Here is a 21907-nt window from a genome sequence, read left to right as displayed (position 1 = left end):
AGGGCAGTAGGACTGCTTGCTCCTTTGGCAAGTAGTGAGTCAGTGAATCAGCCCAAGCATGAGCCTGAAGTGCAGGCACTTGAGTGCACTGACAAATCTAAACTACCAGGGATGTGAACCCAACACTGGATTTACGCTAAAGCTGCAGAGAAACGCCCTCAGGCCTTGTAGTGCAAGGATTTTACATGGCTTTTGTGTCTTTTATAATATACCACTGAATTTTATGATTTCTATTTTGTGAGGGAAAGCTGTGAGGAACGAAATGTGGCAAATGAAATTCTTAAATTGTCACCAATATGCCAGTTAGGTAGAGGTCTTTGGTTTCTCCTTCACTTGAGTGATTTGAGATCTGGTTATTTTGATCTATCTAATTTATTTTTATTATCTAATTCTTTATACAAATTCCTTTTAAGATTAAAAGAATCCCTATATACTCATTCATGCTTTAACTGTCTTCAAAATACAATTCTCAGATGTTATTCCAAACAGTCATACTTTCTTCTTGTTTCAGCTTTTGTATGTCTCTCCGAATTAATTCTTCGTATTAATCCCATTAGCCATCCATTATCTTTATCCACTTACTTTGTCATTTCTTTCTTACCCTTTAATCTGACCATGTCTTTATCCCCTCATCTTGCCAATAGTGTTCCATGGGAAACTCAGTTCTCTGGTTCTTGAAAATATTCCCTTTTTCTCATTTCAGTCATAAGATTTCATGCTCCTTGAAATTAAACTTCGTAATTAATGTTGTATTCATCATGGCATTCCTTTGCCTAAAAGCAAGGCTTTTCAACTTTTATGCTTTCATATTTCATCATGTAACTTCTCCCCTAGTGTTTAAAATTATAATGGTAACAAAAACATCATCCTCTAGTTCTTTGACTATTATCACCTCAACTGCCTGATTCTGATAGCCCAGTACCAAAAACTTTGGTACTCAAAAGTAAGCAAATTTCCGTAGTCATTATCTGCAGTTTTGAAAATGCATAGAATGACAGAATTGTGGGGATTGGAAGGGACCTCTGGAGATGATTGAGTTCAACCCCCTGCTAAAGCAGGTTCCCTACAGTAGGTTGCACAGGTAGATGTCCAGATGGGTCTTGAATATCTCCACAGAAGCAGACTCCACAACCTCTATGGGCAGCCTGTTCTAATGCTCTGTTCCTCTCAAAATAGAGAAGTTCTTCCTTATATCCAGATGGAACTTTCTGTGTTCCAGTTTGTCCTTGTTGCCTCTTTTCCTGTCAGTAAGTACCACTGAAAAGAGCCTGGTTCCATTCACTTGTCATCTGCCTTTTAGATATTTATAAACATTGATAAAATCCCCCCTCAGCCTTCTCCAGGCTGAACAGTCCCAGGTCTCTCAGCTATTCCTCCTTAGGGAGATGATTCAGGCCCCTAATCATCTTTGTTGCCCCCTGTCTTTCCTGATCTCAGGAGCCCAGAACTGGACACATTAGTCCAGATGTGTCCTCACCAGGGCAGAATAGATGGGGAGAATCACCTCCCTCAATACCATTGGCTTTCCTGGCCACAAAAACACACTGAAGGCTCACGGCCAACCTGTTATCCACCAGGACATCTAGGTTCTTCTCAGCAGAGCTCCCTTCCAGCAGGTCAGCTGCTAACCTGCACTGATGCATGCAGTTATTCCTCCCTAGGTGCAGGACTCTACATATGCCATTGCTGAACCTCATAAGGTTCCTCCCCACCCAACTCTTCAGCCTGTCCAGGTCGCATTCATCCTTAATGAAAGAGCAGCTTTTCTCCATGTCATCCCAAAAAAACAAAAGCATAAATGCAGTACCCGTGCAGAGACATGACTTATAAAGCTACTGATGAGATACCATAAATGTTTTCATTTTCTATTTGATTACTAACCAAGCTTCTGGAACCTAATTATAAAATTCAAAGTAAAATTTCTTCTATAAGATCTAAAGTAGATAAATTACTATGCTCAACATTTGCCAAACAGTGTGCTGCAAATACACGTTCCCCTGGTCAGATCACTGACTAGATCACCAGTCAGCTTTCTGAATTGTTGATAATCTGCCACTAGCTTCTGGTGGCTTCCTCAGTCAAGATTAGATTCACATTAGATCTCTCAAAATAATGTACATTATTGAAGTGAACAAGTGTGGACACAGTTAACTGTGCCTCTGAACATTCTGGAATTGATATGCTTGCAATTAGAGTTTTACGAGTAGAGTAAAGATGAGTGAGGTATTATTAAAAAAAGTACTATGAAACAGAAGAACAGCAGCGAGAACAAAAATATTCTCCTCCAACCCTATTTTGGGAACCTGAATTTTAGGTATTTTAGATGAGCGTATTTTCTCCTTTGTTTTGCATATGCATTTTGTTCATATTGTTTCTGTACACCAACAAAGCAGCCATTTCATCTATCATATCTGGATCATCATTTCACTGCTGGTGTTAAAGGATTTAGATCTGCAAAAATGGTAAGCAGGCACAATTTCGAACATGCAATTGTAGAATTCTCTATTCTGGGAGATGTAAGAAGGTTGACTGGCAAAACTGTTAGCTTGAACTTCCAGAGGGCGGACTTTGACCTGTTCAGGACGCTTGTCACAGTGGTCCCTTGGGGGTCACTCCTTAAGGGTAAAGGAGTCCAGGAAGCCTGGACGCTCCACAAGATGGAAATCTTAAAGGCAGAAGAACAGAGTGATCCTGAGGTAAGGCGAACCGTAGGGGAAGAAGACCAGTGTGGATGAATCGGGAATTATTGTTGAGACTCCTGAAGAAAAAGAGAGTCTGTGTCCTCCAGAAGAAGGGACAGGCGACTTCGGGAGATTACAAAGAGGTTGCTAAGGTATTCAGGGAAGAAGTTAGGAAGGTAAAAGCCCAACTTGAACTCAGATTGGCCACTGCAGTAAAAGAGAATAAGAAATCCTTTTATAAGTATATCAACGGTAAGAGAAGAACCAGGGAGAATTTCTGTCCTTTACTTGATGTAGCAGGGAATGTGACCACTGAGGAGAAGGAGAAGGCTGAGGTCCTTGCCTCCAATTTATAGGAGGGAGATGAGGTTCTTTTAATATTATATACCCGGCGTGAGATTAAGAAACAACGGTTCAAATGTTGGTCCGACCAGTTTATTATAAATCTTAATTAGGGAGATGGGGAAAGGGAGGGCGGACATTATTATGAATTAGGGTAATGGGGAAGGGAAGGAGAGCGGTAGAAAAGATAGAAAAGAAGCAGCAAGGAGTCTCTGTAGGCAGCAAGAGGGAGATAGTCACCACCATGGATCCAGCGTGGTTCGTAGTTCAGTCTTTGATCTTCAGTAGTGGTGAGTCATCGGGCATTGTTGTTCTGTTGACAACGACGATGGCAATGACGACACTGGCCACGGCGACCATGGGGATGATGGTCCCTTTTCAATGCTTTCAAAGTGGTCGAGTCAGCCATCTCTGGAGTGGCAGCTTCTGGCTTTGGGATCTCCGCAGGGAACTCCTTTGCTCCTATCTTCCTGGCCTTGCCAGCAGATAAGAGGGAGCAGGGAGACGCCCACTTGTATCTTGCCTTCACAGGATACAATGGTATTATCCCCCAGTCTCCCATAGCAAACAGGAGTCATTTGGTCACAGGTTAGATCTTCTGCCAGTAAACTGTCCTTAGCACCCTCTTCCCGAGGCAAGCAGCACTGGAGGAAGGGGCTTTCAAATGTTCCCAAAGTGATGTCTATTGTCACATGGTAACACCCATCATTTGGCTCCTCAACAAATCAATCAGAGTCTTATCACAAGAAATACCTCAGGAAGCAAGCTTTGAGTAAAAAAAACAAAGAAGGATTCTCACAGTCCTCAACGCCTTTTATACATCTGCCTTTAATAGGCGGATCAGTTATCCTCAGGGCACTTTATGCCCTGATCTGGAAGTCTGGAATGCTACGCAGAATACGCCCCCAGTGATTCAGGTGGAGACGGTTAGAGAGCTCCTTCTCCATCTGGACTGTCACAAGTCCATGGGACCGGACAGGCTTACCCTCAGGTGCTGAGGAGATGGCAGGAGTGATTGCCGAGCCGCTTTCCACCATCTACCTGTGCTCCTCGGTGTCTGGAGAGGTCCCAGAAGTTTGGAGGCTTGTCGATGTGACTCCCATCTTCAAGAAGGGCCATAAGGAGGATGTGCGGAACTGCAGGCCTGTCAGCCTGACCTCAGCACCAGGGAAAGTAATGGAGCAAATCATCTTGGGTGAGATCGCACAGCAAGTGCATGGCATCCAGGGGATCAGGCCCAGCCAGCATGGGTTCATGAAAGGCAGGTCGTGCTTGAGCAACCTCATCTCCTTCTATGACTGGGTGACCAGACTGGTGGATGAGGGAAAGGCTGTTGATGTAGTCTACCTAGACTTAGCAAAGCCTTTGACACAGTCTCTCACAGTATTCTTCTGGGGAGAATACTGGCTGCCCGTGGCCTGGACAGATATACCCTTCTTTGGTAAGGAACTGGCTAGAGGGCTGTGCCCAATGGGTGGTGGTTAATGGAGTTAAGTCCAGCTGGTGACCTGTTACAAGTGGTGTCCCCCAGGGATCGTTACTGGGGCCCATCTTGTTTAATATCCTTACTGATGACCTAGATGAGGGGACTGAGCGTACCATCATTAAGTTGTAGATGACACCAAGCTGGGAGGTAGTGTCAATCTGTCTGAGGATAAGGAGGCCCTTGAGAGAGATCTAGATAAGATGGATCACTGGACTGAGGTGAATGGCATGACGTTCAACAAGGCCAAGTGCCAGGTCCTGCACTTTGGCCACAGTAACCTCATGCAGCGCTATAGGCTTGGGGCTCAGTGGCTGGATGAATGTAAAGAAGAAAGAGACCTGGGGGTGTTGGTTGATGCTCGGCTGAACATGAGCTGACAGTGTGCCCAGGTGGCCAGGAGGGTCAATGGCATCCTGGCCTGCATCAGAAATAGTGCAGCCAGCAGGAGCAGGGAGGTAATCATCCCCCTGTATTCAGCACTGGTGAGGCTGCACCTTGAACATTGTGTTCAGTTTTAGGCCCCACACTACAAGAAAGACACTGAGGCCCTGGAACGTGTCCAGAGAAGGGCAACAAAACTGATGAGGGGTCTGGAGCACAAGTCTTACGAGGAGTGGCTGAGGGAGCTAGGATTGTTGAGTCTGGAGAAGAGGAGGCTCAGAGGAGACCTCATTGCACTCTACAGCTTCTTGAAGGGAGGTTGTAATGAGGAGAGGTTTGGCCTCTTCTCCCAGGCAACAAACAGGTCCCAAGGAAATGGTCACAAGTTGTACCAGAGGAGGTTTAGATTAGACATAGGGAGAAACTTTTTCTCTCAGAGAGTGGTCAGGCACTGGAATGGCCTGCCCAGGGAGGTGGTGGAGTCGCCGTCCCTGGCAGTGTTCAAGAGGTGTCTGGATGAGGAGCTACAAGATATGGTTTAGAGGCTTGTGGTAGCAATGGTGATGGGAGGATGGTTGGACTAGATGATCTTGTAGGTCCTTTCCAACCTTGTGATTCTATGATTTTCAGTAATTTCTTCAAGTGTGGAGTAGACCTCAGCACCTCACACAATCAGACTGTTAATTACCAGTAATTATCCATCCTCTTAAGCTTTCAGCAACAATTTTAATTGCAGAAAAATTGTTACTAGAACATGCATAGACTTTATTTCACAATCTTATAATTTATGCATAACTTCTGCCACCTTGGAGTAGAATGTTTCAGAAATATATCCTATAACTGGAATTTAGTCATATCCTATTTTTTTTCCAAAAATGCTGTCACTTAACTCCCTTTGTCCATTGCTGTATTCACATTATTTTTTACCAGTCAAGTTTCATTTGACTTTTACTAAGTTTTGAGATACACCCATATTTTAGACAACACTTTATTAACTTAAATCGCCCACTCTTATTTGAAGATAAGAATGAATTAATTCTTGGAAATAAAATTTCAACATTAGAAACTGAGTTCAGTAGACTGAATATATTACCAAGGCTTTAAGCTTTAGCTGCCAGAGGAAACTGGTGCCTTCTCTATTTGTTGTGTAAGTAGAAATAGTAAAAGTACTCAATTTTCACGGGATATATATAGCTATAGTTTAAAATGCGCTACCAAAACTTTGAGACAAGTCAATAACAGGAAACATTTGCTACAATTTGTACACGATAAAAAAGGATGAAAAATTAATCTGATTTGGGGGTTGGGGTATTGCTCAAGTTGCACTAATCTTTTTTGATTGTAATGACAAGTTATAATCTGTTCTGCCTACACGAACCACTTCAAAATAGATTTAAGGGAACTGGAATGAGCGAAGTTCCTAAGAAAATAATTCCTAGCTAAAAAACATCAACATCTGTAAAACCTGAAGAACCTTCCACATATATCTCCGTAAGTGTAATTGATAGTCACTGTTGCACTGACTGAAACAGACTATGCATTATTTTATTTGCCCTCACCAAAAATGCATTTGATTGAGAAACAAATCCTTTTTTTTTGTTGTTTCTATTTAATAGTTACCCAAGGAAGCTTTCTGGCATAGCAGAGTTTGAATCCAGTAAAAAGGAATATTACATTTTATTTGAAAAAGAGTTTATGAAGACTCTTTGAAAAATAATATACTTATGATAGTAAATTTCTGTGGACTCTGCAGTTTCTATACGTGATGCAGACCAAGTAAATTCTAGTTCCCCCACAACTTCTCCTTAATCTCAAGTCTCGTGTGCTTACATTTGACCATAGCAGCTTTCCAAGTCACAACATTGGTGATTAGTCTTTTCTCAGACCTTGAATTTCATTCATTTTCAGAGATCGATCAGTAATGGTAACAATGTCTTGCTCACCTCCTACTCTTTCAGGACTTCTTGTTGCCCTCCTGAGTGTTAGTGACCGTAATCTTACTGAGGGCCTTTCCCCTGGACTCAGTGGCGGTTCACCTGGATCTCGGAGCTACTCCTCTGGACCTCTTTCCTCCTCTTCTCTTACAGTGTCTGCTTTCTCTACTTTCTACTTCTCCCCTTTCTTCTGTTCTAAGTTAGTTTAGTTTCATTTTCAGTCCTCTTACAGGGGCAACTGACATTGTTTCTGGTGCCTCCTGTGGTTGATCAGATTGGTCAGTTTCAATGCTCTCACTTTCCAGCTCAGCTCGGGGTCTGTTTTGTTCGGTTAAGAGGAAGTCTCGTTCAGCTCGAAGGATGACTCATTGAGACTGAAGTTGAACTTGTTTGTTTTGGAAACTGTTTAATTTAGATTGGAGGCTGTCTTGTTCAGTTTGGAGGGTGTCTCGTTCTGTTTGAAAGCTGTTGAGTTTAGATTGAAGGGAGTCTCATCGAGATTGGAGATACTTTCTCTCAGCTTGGAGATCTTCCCCTGCAGCTTGGAGACTTTCTTTCTCAGCTCGGAGACACTCTTGCCAGTTTTTGAGATTCTCTCTCCTAACTAGGAAACTCTCTCAACACGTAGATTCTCCATCTCGGCTCAGAGACTCTCCTGAAAACTCTCTCTTTCAGCCTGGAGAAATAGAGTCTCTGGACCTGGAGATTCTCCCTATCAGCTCTGAGACACTCTCTTTCAGCATGGAGACTCTCTCTCAATTTCAGAAACTCCCTCTCTGGGATAGTATTGAATAAGGCCTGATAAGCATTAGCCAGGCCCCAAATTATCTGTGCCTCCTCAGATCAGCCTGAGCCACAACATCCCTGTCTCAAATATCTGTTTAAGCTCTCAGGGTCTGTCAGGTGTTCAGGAGTAAAGTTCCATGACACCAAAGATGTCCAACACTCTAAATTCTCTCCCAAACCTCTCCACTCTCCCTGCCACTCAGTATTCTCTGGTTTTGGGGAAGCCTTCCTCAAAATATGATAAATACAAATACTGAGTAAGATGATGAGCAGTACATTCAGGGAGACTGACTGATCATCATAATCATTGGATGAGCATTCAAAAACTGCATAAAGGATTCAAGGAAGAGACTGGGAGCTGTTTAAAAACCACAAGTTCTGTAGAATTAGCAACTCCCTCTGCAAACAGTTGTAAAAGAGAAAATAGAATCATTTTTTTTTCCTCTTTACAGAAGAAAGATAGCAGTGCTCAAAGTTTACAAATATCCCAGAATACTGACAGTCTGCCTGGACTTTCAAAGTCAAGTTTTTTAGTGAGCACCTGTGAAACAGATAAACTTTCCCAAGGAAACTCTCCAAGAGCAGAGAGATTCTTTCTAAAAGTTAAAAAGCAGCCTCTGCTTGCATTCTCCACCAAGAATGTCAAACGGTTTATGGGCTGGTTTCACCCAGTTCCATGACTAGTGGGGTGGAGGGATCCACAGATCCATGCCTCTGGAAAAACAGGGGACCCCAAATAATTTAAAACAGTGGCAACAATCTGAGGAGAAAAACTAATTTACTAAATATGGTATCGGAATGCAGGATAACACACTATAATATAATTAGAATTGAACCAAATAAATATAATAAGAGAAAGAATGTCTGAGAACTGAAAGCCTCACCATACGCTGAGGTGAGATGCGCAGTTGAGGCAAGAAGCAGGGAAGAGAGCTAAAGGAAAAAGGGACATCAGGTGACCTTGCCAGGGGTTATATCTCCTCTCTGAATGCAAAGTCTTCCAGGAGATGTAGCTCTTCTTCTCTTCCAGACCGGTGCCTGGAACTGTAGCATTAATTCTTTAACTCTCAGTGCACTACATGATGGTATGATGTGGAATATCAATAACCAAAAATCATAAAACCATGACACAGATCAGCGTGCTTTCAGCTATTTTCTTTCCCCACTGTTCGATACAGTTTGGTGTCTGCTAGCAGCTTGGCCAATTGCAAAGCTAGTTACTACAGCAGACAGAACAACTTTCACAGTAGGAACTTCCAGAATCCCAATTATTTCTCTTTTTATGTAATGGATGTTTACTTTCCTACTGGAAGTGGGACCAACACATATATACATATATCTATACGTACATGAAGAGGAAATACACTTAAGTGGGGAAAAGGAGGAAGAAGAGAGTATCTGCTGGTGGAGCTGACTTTTCCTGATTAACCCCACCTCTCTACATGAGTTGGAATTGATCCTCATTACCTTCATCTCCTCAGACATAGACAGTAGGACTTACTGTCATTTTTTTATCTTAAGATTATTCCACATATCGAAGGATAAATCACAAGACAGAAAGGTTAACAAATCAGTGATGGAGTACAGAAACAATAAAGAAGAGATACTGTGGAAGACAAGAGCAATTTGACTTTATATATGTATCAGAACTGTTGATCACAGCCTGAACCTCTGATTGACCACCTGAGGCAAACAATGAGTCAGCTGCGAGAGCACAGGTGAAGGCAATTCACCTGTGCCACTGGAAGGAGTGGAGCCTGACTCCACCTCTCCTAGATCCCATTTAAGTGCTGACTGCCACTGAGGAAGGATCTCTTTCTGGAGATTGGTCCTTGTGGAGTTTATTGCGAGCCTACAACATCAGTGAGCATTTTCCATTTATTATCTTTCACCGTGATAATCCTACTTAGCCTCACGAATATATGAAGACTTGTTCAAAAGCCCAGATATGGTAAGGTTTTCAGCAGGTATGCGAGATTTTATCTTATAGCAGGCCCCTTCCCATCTTTATGGGTCCTTAGTTTCCATATTAAACCCCCTGGTGGCCTCAGAGGCTGTGATTCAACAAGCTGCCCAGTTAGTAGCTGATTTGGGGGAGACAGCGTCTGCGCACTAGGCACAATGTTCAAGTAGTAGAAGAAGCAGAGCATTGGTGAGTATTTTCCATTTATTATTTTTCCCACCGTGATAATCCTATTTAGCCTAACCTCTGTACACCTATTGATTGTACAATATTTTATCACAATATTTTATCACAATTTGTCACAAATTTTATTTACTCAAGAGGAAAATGCAAATGCCCTTATTACTTCAACACTGTACCAACACTAAAATCTTACTTCATAACTCAATTGTATATCTGGTGAGATAAGGTAAAGCTTACCATGAAATACAGGACACCTGCAGTCTCAACACAATACCAAGAACAGTGTCAATGTAGCTGCCAAAAGAAAAAAAAAAAGGGCAGAGAACAGATTGGAATCTCTTAATTCTCTTTTTAGTCTTCCTTGACTCCACTGTAGGTAAATCAACATCTGTTGTCTTGACTCTGTCAACTGCTGAGTATCTCCCCTCTTCCCACATTCTCAACTGTGAGAACAGTACTGCACACCAGTGATTCAGGTGAGACAATTCCATTCCTCATTTCCAATGTAAACTTTTAAGCACCTCTCTCAAGCTTCATGCATGGCTACAGCATCTACTACTTACCAGTTCAGAAGAGAAAAGCTCACTTTGCTTTAATGTGTCCTAGCTCTCAGGTGAATTTTTTTTTTCTTTAAAAACATACACCTTAGACACCAGGAATGCTGAAATTCTGGCCCTTTAACAAACCAGAAAAATGGCTACCAAATTCAGTAGTGGCAGAAACATCAGAATATTACCTTTCAGATTCAGAAGTAATTCAGAAATGGAATTAAGCAATACAAAGACCTGCATGGCTGAGAAGCACATTAGTAAGGAAAATGGCATAAAAACACTGAAAAGCTACATAACAAAATATGGAGGAACAATGTTAGAGTGGTTAAAATGCATGAAAACTTTGAATAGAAAAATGCCAGTCATTATTCTATGAACAAGATACTGGTCTAGAAAAATCTGAGAGACATATATACACAAAAGAAAAATGAAACTATAATAGATCTCAGTAAAATCATAATTTGATACAATTTGAAGAGCAAGTCATAATGCAGAAGTATAATGTAGAATTAAAAACTATTGTCCTGAGCTACTGCAAATACAGAATGTATGGAATGTAATTCTGTTATTAGTAACAAGCTGAAATTTCTTTGTGTTGCTGGAAATTTTTTTTAATTTGTTAATTAACGCAAAAGTTAAGTACTTCCATAAAATGCAAAAAGTAGCATGGAAATTACAATAAAATGAGTATGTAGTTTACATTATAAGCAGAGAACAAGAAATCTTTACCCCCTTGTCACACTCCCAAAAGATTACTAAGACTGCATGTAGCAGTGCCACCTTGTGACCAACGCTATAATTTCATCTTAAAAAACAACACTGTATAACAAACACGCATTACATCAAGTAATAGAATTCTCCCTTTGTTTTACACACATAAAGGTTACTGTCTTAAAACTAAGTATGTGAAGTACAAAATTGAAACAGAAATACCCAGCTTATAAACATATTTTGTAACGTAAACACTAACAATATTTGGAAGCTGGCACCTACACATAATGGACAGAAGCAGTTCTCATAGTTAAGTCAGATGAAATGTAATCTGTCACTGGACAAAATTGGGGCAAAGAAGAAACACAATCAGCCATCTCTAAGAAGATCGGCAGCAGCCTCAGCTTTATTACTTTCTCAATAACACAAGATCCTGAGTAGAGACATGTCCCAGAAGCTCAGTTAAAATGGCAGCTCACTTTTCCACCTTCCTCTAAGAAAGTCTCTATAACAGTCAAAGTCTTCCCAAAAATCCAGAACTGGGCATACCAAAGTGCCAACCATCATCCCACTAATCCCATGCACAACTCCAGTGCTATGAGAAAAGGTGGATAAATATGTATCGACAGTGCCGTGTGGTAGAAGCAAACATTTGAACAAAAGTCCACAGTGACAAATTCAGTTGTTTATGAAGTGCCTCCTATAGGCATTAAGAAGGGAGCAATGAAGCAACATACCATGAATACTACACCTAGCTCTAGGCACTCTGAACATCATACACCAACCTGCATAGAGTCAAATTCCTAAACAAACTGAGGGTCCATTAAGCTAGCAGTGCCACCAAGAATCGTATGATATTTGTAAAATTAGTGTCACTACAGAAGAAAAAGGGAAAAAGTCAACCACAGAGTATTGGATAGGATAGGGGCTGTTGAACTTTAAGTCCCTCAGCTGCTGCAATACTTCTCAAAAGATGGGGCATTTTTTCTGCAGGTAGATTAAATGACTCAAGCAATTCTTTACAATGTTCTGGTACTTGCAAAAGCTAAGCAGAATAACCCCGTTTTCTGTAAAGTGCTGGAAACTGCCCTCTCCTTGTACTCACAGTAAGAGGGTAATAAAGCGCTCATATGCTAAGGAAGAGAGCAAACAGAAAGAAGAAACAGTTCTTTCTCTCCACAGAGCATCTCTCTACTTTTATTTTTAGTGGGTCAAAGCTAGCGTAACTCCCAGGATACAAATGCAGTGAAAAAAAACTGAAAACAGAAAAGTAAAAAAAGATTATTAGTAATAAAGGGGGATGGGTAAGGTAAATAACCTTGTTCACTGTGAACATACTTCTGAAACACGGTTAAAGAATGGCCAGCACAATTCACTGGAAGCAAAAACCAAGTGACTTATACACAGTTTTTCCATTGGCCGTGACCTGCAGCTAAATATATACAGCAGTAGCGCACAGAAACGACTGGAGTCATTTATCCTTTCTGTGAGCTTTTTTTCGTTTGTATAGTAAATAACAAAGGGATTGGTGTGTTTGAAAATAATGCAGGAAAAAAAAGTGCCACACACACTGAAGACAGAGCTGTTGCCAGGAGATTCCTTCATTAGTCCCTCCCTTGGTTTTGTTTACTGGGTAATACCCTTTCTTCTCTCCATTTTCCTTCCTCTTACCCTGTTCTGGGAAATCGTTGAAAAGAAAAACTGCACATTTGTGTCCTAAATACACATAAGGAAAGAAACCCACTTGTATGCAGTGCATATAGCATTTGTCTAGCTGTAATTGATACAAATATTCCTTACAGCCTGCACATACTTCTCAGCAACATTACCACTTTCCGACAGAATGACTGCAGTTGTCTGAACCTCATCCTAACTTAATAAGGAAAGAAGCTTAGACATAGTCTGGTCTTTAACTTTACCTATAGCAGTATCATAGAATCATAGAATGCCTGGGTTGAAAAGGACCACAATGATCAGCTAGTTTCAATCCCCAACCACTAGACCAGGCTGCCCAGAGCCACATCCAGCCTGGTCTTGAATGCCTCCAGGAATGGGTACATTCACAACCTCCTTGGGCAACCTGTTCCAGAGCGTCACCACCCTCTGAGTGAAAAACTTCTTCCTAATATCTAACCTAAGTCTCCCTGTCTTAGTTTAAAACCACTCCCCCTTGTCCTATCACTATGCACCTTATAAACTGTCATTCCCTCTCCTGTTTATATGCTCCCTTCAAGTACTGGAAGGCCACAATGAGGCCTCCCTGAAGCCTTCTCTTTTCCAGGCTAAACAAGCCCAGTTCCCTCAACCTTTCTTCATATATTCAGACTTTCTCCAGTATTTAAGAGACAGACTTCCATGCAGTAGGCTTATAACAAAAAAACAGACCATCTTTTATTTTTGTTACCTCTATGTTTAATGAATGTTTGTGAACTTACAAAAATATGTGTTAAACAATTTTGTCTCAATCAACAAGTACAATTAGGAACACATCAGGAACATCCAATTCTCTTTGAAAAGATCTGGCTCCTGCACATGTCAACAAACAATTCAAGAGCTTGTTTAAACACGTTCATATTGCTAACCTGCCAAGTATTCGCTTTTAAAATAAAATACGTAGTTCTTCCATTACTCAGTATAGGAATTCCTACAGATACTGATCAGGACAAACAAGTTTGAGTACAGAGCCAGCTTTTAATCACACCTCCTAGGTGTTCACGAACACCTCAAAATTCTCAGACAGTTGTGCTGGCGTATCACACATGCCTAGGCAATTTCCACCCAGCCCTCCAACTTGATAAGAGTGCAACGATGCTTCAAAAATATTCATTAATACATCTGGAACATATAATTTGAAAAAAACATAACAGTTACACTCTTCAGAAGCTTTTTTTGTTGTTTTGTTTTTTGTTTTTTTCCCCCTTGGTTACGGGCCAAACAAGAATGGTAACTGAACTTTTCCTCATCATCTTTCAGAATGTACTAAACTGCTGTTTCTAGAAGCTAAGACTAACTAAACTAAATCTTCCATCCAGTTCTAGAGAAGGCACAAATTTTTCCAGCTATATGAAAAATTAAGTGCACTAGAACAAATGGAAGTACTTGTAATCTCCAGCTTTACAAAATAAAAACACAAACAACAAGTTCTGGAATTCTTACAGTGATTAAAGCCAATTAATTCACTAGGCTACGGCATTACAATATTTTCTGGCTACAGAAGACCTACATTTCAACTTCAAAAAAAGTAAACAATGAAAAATATCAGATGCTCATATCACTTTTCCATACACAGAGACGATTTTTTGCACCATGTTCAAACCTTGTAATCTGATAAGGGAAAAGGCCTGAGGATAAGACTTCCAGTTTGCCACCCTGTGGCACTCTACTGACAGGGTCAATAGAAAAACATTCTGCTCTCCCCTGCCATGAAGCAAATACCTTTGACTTCTGCAGCACAAAGGAAGGATTGATGGCCAAAGCTTCTACTGTCTTTTGTTAAAGACAACAATGTTTAATTTATTTGAGATCTAAGTAACTCCAAGTACTGTTTTTATGTACTATGCATAATGCTTATAGAGTGGGAGTGTATAGGAAGAACTGCAGTCTGCTCTGTGTTGCAGTCCATTTTCATGAGACAAAGGTGGGCAAAACTTGCATCACTGATGTTCAGCCAGCTTCTAAGAAAAGTTAATAAACTATTTATGTGCATTAGAAAAGGCAGATGTTCTTATGTAAAGATCTGTCCCAAAACACTGCTTCTTAGTCTGAAGCCACGGCATAAATTCCAGCAGCTTATCAGCGTGAATTGTCTCTCTTCAGATTTATCTGCCTTACTACATCACCAGCAAGTCTTGAAATGCAACAGTAGTGTTTTTTAAAACCCCGCTATATTTCTAGTTTTAAAGGTTAAACAGAAGAAAAAATGAAATGCAAGCATACTACATTTATTCACTCTCCCTTTGAAAATGTCCCCATTCGCCTTCAGAATCAAAGTCAAAATTTTACTGGTTAGGACATTTTCTGCGTGAGAAAGCAACACAGTCCACCAGACTCCTGCCAAACACTTGTTGACTTTTAGTATAGTCATTTCTCTGATGTGTATGACTAATGCACTAACCTGAACTTTTAAGCCTCTTCCCCGTTTTTCTAGTTCAGAGCACAGAATGAGGCAGCCACATCAATATTTTAATTTAATCAGAGATCAGGCTGCTAAGAAGAACATCAAGCAGACTGCCACAGATTAGAGCTGGATTAAATGCAGAGGAAAAAACACATTAAAATGCACCGGAATTAAATTCAACTTTCTTCCTATATTTGAAACTAACCTCCAGGCTTCATTTCAGAGAAAAAAGTAGGTTTCCAGGGAAATTTAATTTTCAGAAATTTGGGTGGTGAGAAGTAAGTATTCAAAATAGTCAAGCCACTAGGACAAGTGCATACTCCATTTAAAAGAAAACTGAAACCTGGTGTGCAAATGCCTGCAATTAATTACTTGACATTGCTATTCTTCAAGAATAATTCTATTCTTGCCATGTGTAATTTCATATACTCCACACAGTTAATATTACTGTTGATTCCAACCACATCTCAATTTTACAGACCAAACTGTGTAAATCCCACATTAACATCTCTTAGTATCTTCTCAGTCAAATTAACATTTTCACATCTTTCTGTATTTCTTAAATGTAGTTTTTCACTCTCAGTGAGTAAAAAGTCTACAGTGGCATTTTTCTGTACAGAGCCTGATCTTTCGTTTATCAGGATGAACCAAGCTGATCATTTTATAAACAGAATTGGCTTCAAGTATTCAGAAGTGAAGAAAACTTCACAGCTATGTAAGGATGACTGTGACAAATACCCATCAAAAGGATAAGGATACATGCCTTGCTGAACAATGGCACTATATGTCCTTTGCAACAGGAAGTTTACCTGATACAAATCTCTCAAAAATTTCAGTAACAGTTCTGTTCAAACTGTTTCAAGAACAGCGGCCATTTCCTTGAACTGTCTGAAGAAGTTCTGAAATGCAAGAATTAATGTAAATTTTAGTTGCACAAAGAAAAGCCTGAACTTAAGTGCAAACTACCACATTAGGCAAAATCACTTTGTTTCTCACATTCGTTCTTTCTCCAGTTACAATCTGCACGTTGAACTGGAAGTTTGAACATTTCTTTTTGTGAGATGGTTGTTATCTGGATGCATTAACTATTCAGTTGTACGTATGATGGATTATTTGTATGGCTGTGCTTACTGATAGGAGAAGATGCTATGGGAAAACACTTGAAATAACTGCTAAACCGCAAAAGAAAAAAACAAAACAAAACCTAAATACTTCTCAGGCAAACACTTCTATTCCCAATTGAAATAATCCATATTTCTCCCACAGAGCAAGCATCCCTTTCTCATATTAGCTGAATAGCAAACTATGAAATAGGTTTCAACCAGATGGAATACAAGATTTCAGAACACTTAAGAATTCATAATACCTTCCTTAAATTCCCTTCTGTCCAACTGCCAGGACTTAACCTGAGGTTAGCAATTTCACAGAATCAGAATACTCACCGTTTTTGGTAAGGCAGAGGGATGGAATTGAGGACACTTTTAGATCTGCCTTTTCTGCTAAGCCAAAGTGTAAGAGAACAAACTGCTGCTGAATTAAAATTTTAGGCTAAGTGGCGCAGAATTAAATGCCACAAAATAGGTACGTCAGTATTTTAAACAATTATTTCGTGTTTAGTCTTTCAGTTTCCATATTAGTAAGCACGACAAGTATATATAAAGTACACATTTGCTTTTTCACAACTATGTCACCAACAGGACTGAATCAAATGACAAGGGATGACACAGGATTACAGACCTTGAACTGTGGGACTGTCATTTCAAAACATTTGTTGGTTATTTGTCCTGAGGGGTCTGCTACTTTTAGCGTCACCGTGACATACGGATACTTCAGAGACCTGCAGGTGTCAGAGCTCATTGCAACTCCCAGTTTCCATTTAATATCTACAAACTGCAGAGAAAAAAAAATTATCGGAAAGAGTACTAAAGAAATCTAGCCTACTATTGCTATAGTTTTGGTCAGATGCTTTGATAGACAATATAGGATATTCAGAGTCCATATCCAAATAGGAAATAAACATACACAGTCAGATATTATTCTGATCTGCTGTTCCCTTTAGTAGTGGAAAGAAAAATGATAATTCATTTCACTTAATCTATTTCACTTTGTAAAATACTTACAATATTCAAGAAGTTTTAGGAATAGAAGCTTAAGTCACAGAGTTCACTTGGTTTGTATATCATTTGTGTTTTTTGACATGTTCTATTTAGAATCTTCTAAATCAAATGGAAACATGAGAAAAACCTCAGAGTACACAAAAATTTTACAGAAGCAATAACTGAAAAAAAAATGAAACTATCAGTAACTGTTTTATATAAAGAACATTGTAAACACATTTCAGACTGCATCAGTTATCATTTTTACCCTTTCATAACAGATAGAAGTATTTAACAAAGAAGTAAGGTGAGCTTTCAGAAGCTTACTATCCAGTTTCAAACAAAGATTTCTTCTTCTCATTATTTTTTCTAATTCTATACTCCTAACTGTTGGTGTTAAGAAAAATCTCAAAATGCATATGAACACTTATTTTCTTAACAAATAAAAGAAATGCTGGAGATTGGCAGAAGGTATCTTTAAAATAAAGCTTAAACTTAAGGGAGACAAAGAATAACAAATTCAAGTGCTGATGCTATCAACTCTAAAGAATAATTCAAATAACATTTAAGACCTATTTACATAAATAGCTAGTACTATTGTCTGCTATACTAACTGCCACTCACCTTCCCTAACAGCACTATGAAATGTTTATTTATCATCCAAGAAGAAATATGAGACAGGATTTCAGTGTCCTTTATTGTATATACTTCTCTATCTTGTCAAAAATCTGGCAACGCACAGATAGCTTCTGGGCAATCAAGATACTGCTTTGTGCTTGACAATACAAAAGGCACAATGAAGCACTGCCAATTCTGAAAAATCATTATTCAAATGCACTGTATTGTCTAGTTACCTGGCCCACTGTGGTCATATTTCCTTTATCTTCTGACACACCAACAGATTTGCCCTGCTCATTCCATATATGACGAATAACCTGTATCGCATGTTTAGGCAGCGTGTTGACTGTGCTGCTCAAGGCAGTGATGAGCTCCTCCGTAGAAAGATTGTTCCTGGCAGCTGTGCTATAGGAAAATCCAAACAACACCATATCTGTTTAATTCTCCAAGAATTTAAGACTATTCACCAGTATTATTAACTTTGAAATGTAGCAGTTTAATTAAACATTTAGAAGCAATTTAAGAAACACCAAGAGGTATTTAAGGACCTCCAGGCAATGGTATAATTCGCACTAACAGGAGTCAAATGATGCAATAAACTCCCAAATGAAAAGGCAGTGAGTCTAGAGGAAAGGCCGCAAAAAGCACTACTCAATTAACTCCCATGAAAATATCAAGCAAAAAAAAAATAAAAAGAGAGAGAAAAACACTCTGGTTCCAAAGCTTACAGACAGGTTCTAAGAAGAACAATTTCCTGTCTATTTTTGTAGTTACTGAGTCTATGTATGTAGGTACTACACTTTTTTAACCTTATGAACACAAACTAAGCCCTTTTCCCAAATCATTTTATTTCATACATGCTTTGGATGTTACGTTGTAATACTGCTATTAGGTTACTATGAAGGGAAAAAAAAAAAAAAAAGATAAGGAAAATATAAATTACTGTGTGCTTACCTAAACAAAAAGGACACAGTGTTAGTTATTTTTGCCAGGTCACCAACATTAACCTCAATCCCAGATGTTTGCAGTCTCTAAAGACAGGATGATCAAATAATTAAGTGGTAACAACTTTTGAGTTTAAAAATTTTCTTATAAATACATACATATGCACACACAAATAATTTGACTTGCAGAATGTATACATCACAATACATACCACTATTATGTTTGCTTTTAAGTGCTAATATCCAAACTTACCTGACACATTTCAACTGTATTTACACCTGGAATCTTATGGTTCAGATGTTGAATTATCTGCTCACACTGCAAAGAAAATAAATTTGAAAATATTTTCAAAGCGTGTTTTAATTAACTAGATGAGCAAGTTTGAAAAGAATCATAGAATGGCCTGAGTTGAAAAGGACCACAAAAAGCATCTAGATTCAACCCCTTTGCTATGTGCAGGGTCACCAACCACTAGATCAGGTTGCCCAGAGCCACATCCAGCCTGGCCTTCAATGCCTGCAGGGATGGGGCATCCACAACCTCCTTGGGCAACCTGTTCAATTGCACCACCACCCTATGAGTGAAAAACTTCCGCCTAATATCTAACCTAAACCTCACCTGTCTCAGTTTAAAACCATTCCATTCCCCCTTGTTCTATCACTATTCACCCTTGTAAATAGTCATTTTAATACCTGGAGATTACAACAGCAACGAAAACTGGCTGACATAAAAATGGACAACAGGATGAAGTATTAAATAGAAAACGAAAAATAAGATCATGTAAGCAACTGAAATCAAAATCAAGCCCAAGAAAAATCAACTAATTCAAAACTTTTCAGTATTACCTCACATTTTGTTTCTTAATATGCCATTTTCATACTAATGAATAGCCTTCTTCTTCAAGTGCACAATGCTTTATGATACAGAGAAGCTGAATTTTTTTCTGGACTATCAAGCTTTACATCTCATTAAGACAACAAACAAAACCAAAACCTTAAATGTCTTCTGTAATGAAAACAAACTTTAAGCCATTCCTCTGCTCTGGCAGGACTGGTCTATTTCACGTAAACCTATGTCATATACACATAAGGTCCACTTTGCAACATGCAGAAAGCAGCAAGCTGAAGGAGGTTTGCTGGGGTCTGTGTGCCTGAAACCCTTCCATATCCCCGTTACTGTTCTACTTACTAGTTCTGCAAAGAAGTCTTGAGGTATCAAATTAATTTTATCTGCTGCACCACCACCGACATCTGAAAGACACAAACAGTAGTGACCAGAAGCAAGTCCCTTGACTTAGTTATTAGTAATAACTCATCTTTGTAGAATTCATAGGCTTGCATGGTTTTATTTACCTCAAGAGCAGAGCTTTATTTAACGGACTTTATCCTGAGTTATATTAACAGATCAAGAATGGGAATGACAGATAACTCAGAGTCCCAAACAGAGCCTATGCAATTGCACAGTTTGTCAGCCCTACTGTCAAACAAAAAGTCCCCTTCTGCAAAAACTTCCCCGAAAGCCGGGCAGGCCCAGAGCTGTTCTCAGGCACTGAGGACCAGCAGCAATGAACTGCTGCCCCCGAGCTCAGCTCACCGCAGCCGAAAGAGGGACCCTGACCGGGCCTCCTCCCGGCAGCAGACACCCCCTGTAAGCCGCTGGAGGAGCACCAGGCTCCCCAGGGCCCTTTGGAAACAGGCCGCACCGCTACCTGAGGAACAGGCTCTCATCGGCGCGACCCACCGAGAACTAGGAACCCCCAGCCAGTCTTCCCGCTAACCCGCAGACCCGGGGCTGGGCTCTTTCCCACTTCCCCTCAGCTCCAGTCCCCTCACCCAGCGCCTCCAGAGCTCGCGTCAGCAGCACAGCAGAGCCAGTAGCCATAGCACCGCGATTCCGACGAGAACCCACTTCCGCCACACAGCGTTCGGCGCTCTGATTGGCTCCGAGCGAGACGGGTGCGGAGCGAGGCAGGCGGCTGAGAAGCATGCGCTGTTTTCTCAGCGCCAGACTCTGGGAGGGTGGGGTTTGTGTGTTGGCGCCTCTTCAGCCTCCTGCTCCCTGGGCGTCGCCCAACAGCTCAGGGCAGGCATGGGGAGGGAGCTTGGGGTCCTCCTAGAGTCATAAAATCGTTAGGGTTGGAAAAGACCACTAAGATCATCTAGTCCAACTGCCAACCCATCATCACCATGCTCACTAGCCCATGTCCTTTAATGACATATCTGCATGTTTCTTGAACACCTCCAGTGAGGGAAATCCACAGCTTTTCTGGGCAGCCTGTTCCAGCAGCTCACTGTTGTCACAGTGAAAATTTCTCCGACATCTAATCCAAATCTCCCCTCTTAATTCAACCTCTCCTTCCCCCTCCTTGTCCTATTGCTATCTGCCCATGTAAAATGTTGATTTCCCTCCTTTTTATAAGCTCTCTTTAAGTGTTGGAAAGCCACAGTGAGGTTTCCCCAGACTTTTCCATGCTGAACAAGCCCAGCTCCTTCAGCCTGTCTTTGTAGGAGTGGTGCTCCAGCCTTCTGAATATCTCTGTGGCCTTCCCTTGGACCTGCTCCTGCACCTTGATGTCCTTCTTGTACTGGGGGTCCCAGACCTGGATACAGTACTCCAGATGGGGCCTCACAAGGGCAGAGTAAAAAAGGACAATCTCCTCCCTCTTCCTGCTGACCCCCCTTTGTTGATGCAGCCCAGGATACTGTTGGCCTTTCGGTCTGCAAGTGCACACTGTTGGCTCATGTTAAGTCTTTCATCTACCAGGACCCCTGTGTCTTTCTCAGCACAGCTACTCTTAATGTGTTCTTCTTCCAGTCAGTACAAATATCAGGGATTGCCACGACGAAAGTGCAAAACCTTGCACTTGGGTTTGTTGAATTTAATTAGGTTCACATGGGCCCACTTTTCAAGCCACTCCTGGTCCTTCTGGGTGGCAGTCCTTCCTTCTATTGTGTCAACTGCATCACACAGCTTGGTATCATCAGCAAACTTGCTGGGCATGCACTCAATCCCATCATCTGTGTCACTGATAAAGATCCCAACAGGTTCCAAGACAGACCCCTGTGGGGCACCACTCACCACCAGCCTCCACCCGGACACAGAACCATTTACCA

The 21907-nt window shown here is 40.6% G+C and overlaps 2 protein-coding genes across 4 annotated transcripts in view; one reads left to right on the top strand and one right to left on the bottom strand.

Annotated features, from left to right (window-relative positions):
• The window catches only part of UCHL3 (ubiquitin C-terminal hydrolase L3), a 252357-nt gene that overhangs the window by 178544 nt on the left and 51906 nt on the right, over window positions 1-21907 (top strand). The window lies entirely within an intron of this gene.
• COMMD6 (COMM domain containing 6) lies at window positions 3101-20774 on the bottom strand. Of its 3 annotated transcripts, XR_014880892.1 has the most exons (9): window positions 20627-20774; window positions 19983-20044; window positions 19047-19112; window positions 18804-18880; window positions 18086-18254; window positions 16873-17025; window positions 15945-16034; window positions 9994-10050; window positions 3101-8654 (listed from the first exon to the last, which is right to left on the bottom strand). XR_014880892.1 is itself a non-coding variant. In XM_003203272.4 (8 exons), the coding sequence occupies exons 1-7, from the start codon at window positions 20673-20675 to the stop codon at window positions 15984-15986; spliced, it is 627 nt and encodes a 208-aa protein (XP_003203320.4). In that variant the 5' UTR covers window positions 20676-20774; the 3' UTR covers window positions 3101-10050; window positions 15945-15983. The 3 variants fall into 3 exon arrangements, 2 of the variants coding, with proteins under 2 accessions (XP_003203320.4, XP_010727028.3); XM_003203272.4 differs by having other exon boundaries at window positions 3101-10050; XM_010728726.4 differs by lacking the exons at window positions 3101-8654; window positions 9994-10050 and having other exon boundaries at window positions 13408-16034.

The sequence above is a fragment of the Meleagris gallopavo genome, chromosome 1 (genome assembly GCF_905368555.1).
Source record: "Meleagris gallopavo chromosome 1, MGAL_WU_HG_1.1, whole genome shotgun sequence".
NCBI classification, from domain to species: domain Eukaryota; kingdom Metazoa; phylum Chordata; class Aves; order Galliformes; family Phasianidae; genus Meleagris; species Meleagris gallopavo.
The sequence above is the reverse complement of the archived record's forward strand: the minus strand, read 5'-3'. Positions and strand labels throughout refer to the sequence as shown.